Genomic DNA, 1900 nt, shown 5'->3' on the forward strand with positions numbered 1-1900 from the left:
CTAAATTCGTTGGCAGACGGTCGGGTAACCTTAAATAATATTGATTATTTCATAAATGGGCGTATCAACTTTTTGACCGACATGTTTAGTGTCTCTCTCAAAACGTCTCCAAAGTTAAAAAAAATCGAACTTCTATAAATGAAGAAAGTTTCAGTTTATGGGATATAACAGTTAGGGTAATGTTTTAATACCTAATAAATATACAGCATAAAGTACTATTAAAATTCAATACCTAATCTAAGGGTGTAACTTCACAACGTTTAAAATCTGCGTACTGATTTGAGTCGGTCAAAAAGTTGATTCGCCCAAATAGAATAACTATTTTTTAAAATTTCAATGCCTCGGTACAAACTTCATCCTGATCCCTCCAATGGGAAACGCAACAAGGTAGTACGTATTGTACCGGAACTCGCGCCTTGTGTTCTCCGTGGCTTCTACTCTAAACTGGCTCAACAGCCTCGCCATCATCAGCCGGATCTGCATCTTCGCGAACCTCACCCCTATACAGTTCCTTGGCCCAATGCCGAATGGAAGAAACACTGCTGGATTCCGTTTAGCCACGTTTTCTAGACTGAACCTCTCAGGATCGAATTTAAACGGATCAGGCCAATACTTTTCATCATAGTGAATCCCAATATTAGGAATAACAGCCGTCTGACCTTTTCGAAGAGTTACATTAGTTCCTGGGACTTTGTAGTCTTCAGCGGCGACCCTAAGAAGAGAGTCTCCAACCGTGTGCAAGCGAAGAGTCTCATGGAAAACTTTATCCATATATGTTAAGTCCTTTAGCGCTTCATAAGTTATTTCACTGCCGTGACGCTCGAAGACTTCGTCAATTTCAGCAGCCACTTTCTCCTGAATCTCCGGGTTCAAAGCGAGACGGTAAAGCATGTACGCCATTGTGGTCGCGGATGTTTCGTAACCTCCAGCGTATATCACAAAAGCCTGAGCAACTATCAAATCATCCGTTATTTCTAGAGTGTCCGCCTCCTTACCTTCCAATCTTTTGTTACCCTGCACTGTATTCGCTTGTTTCATCTCTAAAAGCAAATCCATGAAATCTTTTCTGTTTGTCGGTACCCCGTTTCTCGCAGCAGTTACTTGAGCAACGAGACCTTTAAAAAAGTTTGCAAGTTCATCAGGAAAAACCGAAACACCAAATTTAACAAATATTTCAGGGTACATTAATATTAGTTCATAGGCGTGGGTGAGACCTAATAATTTATGATTTATATTCTTCAAGGCTTCCATGGTTGCAGTCTTTTCCGTCGGATCCAGATCTAGACCAAACGCGCAAGCTGCTATAGACCCCATAGTAAAGTTGCCTACGACTTCGTAAACCTCTTGTTCAGGTTCAATTCGGACTGATTCCTCAACGTGCTTTATAACCTTGTCACTACACTGATGCAACAAATACAACATATTTTTCAACTTCCCTGAAGTGAACAGTGGCGTGAATTTGTTCCTCAATATTCTCCACGTCTTCGCATTAGCATGGAAAAGGTTATTACCCATTTTGTCGTCGCTGAAATGTATGCCACGGTCCACGAAGTTATCAAAATCTTTGATCATAATATGCTTCACAATGTCAGGGTCCCTGATGAGGAGGCACGGTGACGTCATTCTGTAGACTCCGACTACTTTTTCGTCTGGGAAGTCGTGATAGATTTTCGCCATGACGAATGATGCGTGCGTGCGACGTAGTGCGGACTCCATCATGTTTCCGAACAGTGGCACGGGCGCAGGCCCCGGGACACTCCGGTCCTTCCAGTAGTTGAACGTACGAGTGAAATAAAGATACAACAAATAGGCCACTGTTGATAGACCTAATAAAATATAAGCAAGAGCCATGGTTATTGGTGTGTTACTGTACGGATTTCAGTACAAACTAATTTCAGTT

General features: G+C 41.9%; 1 protein-coding gene across 1 annotated transcript; it reads right to left on the minus strand.

Annotated features, from left to right (window-relative positions):
* Window positions 1-207: 207 nt before the first annotated feature.
* On the minus strand, window positions 208-1900 carry LOC125235546 (cytochrome P450 6B5-like). The gene has a single exon (XM_048142142.1). The coding sequence runs from the start codon at window positions 1849-1851 to the stop codon at window positions 334-336; it is 1518 nt and encodes a 505-aa protein (XP_047998099.1). The 5' UTR covers window positions 1852-1900; the 3' UTR covers window positions 208-333.

Source organism: Leguminivora glycinivorella, chromosome 17 (genome assembly GCF_023078275.1).
Source record: "Leguminivora glycinivorella isolate SPB_JAAS2020 chromosome 17, LegGlyc_1.1, whole genome shotgun sequence".
Taxonomy (NCBI): domain Eukaryota; kingdom Metazoa; phylum Arthropoda; class Insecta; order Lepidoptera; family Tortricidae; genus Leguminivora; species Leguminivora glycinivorella.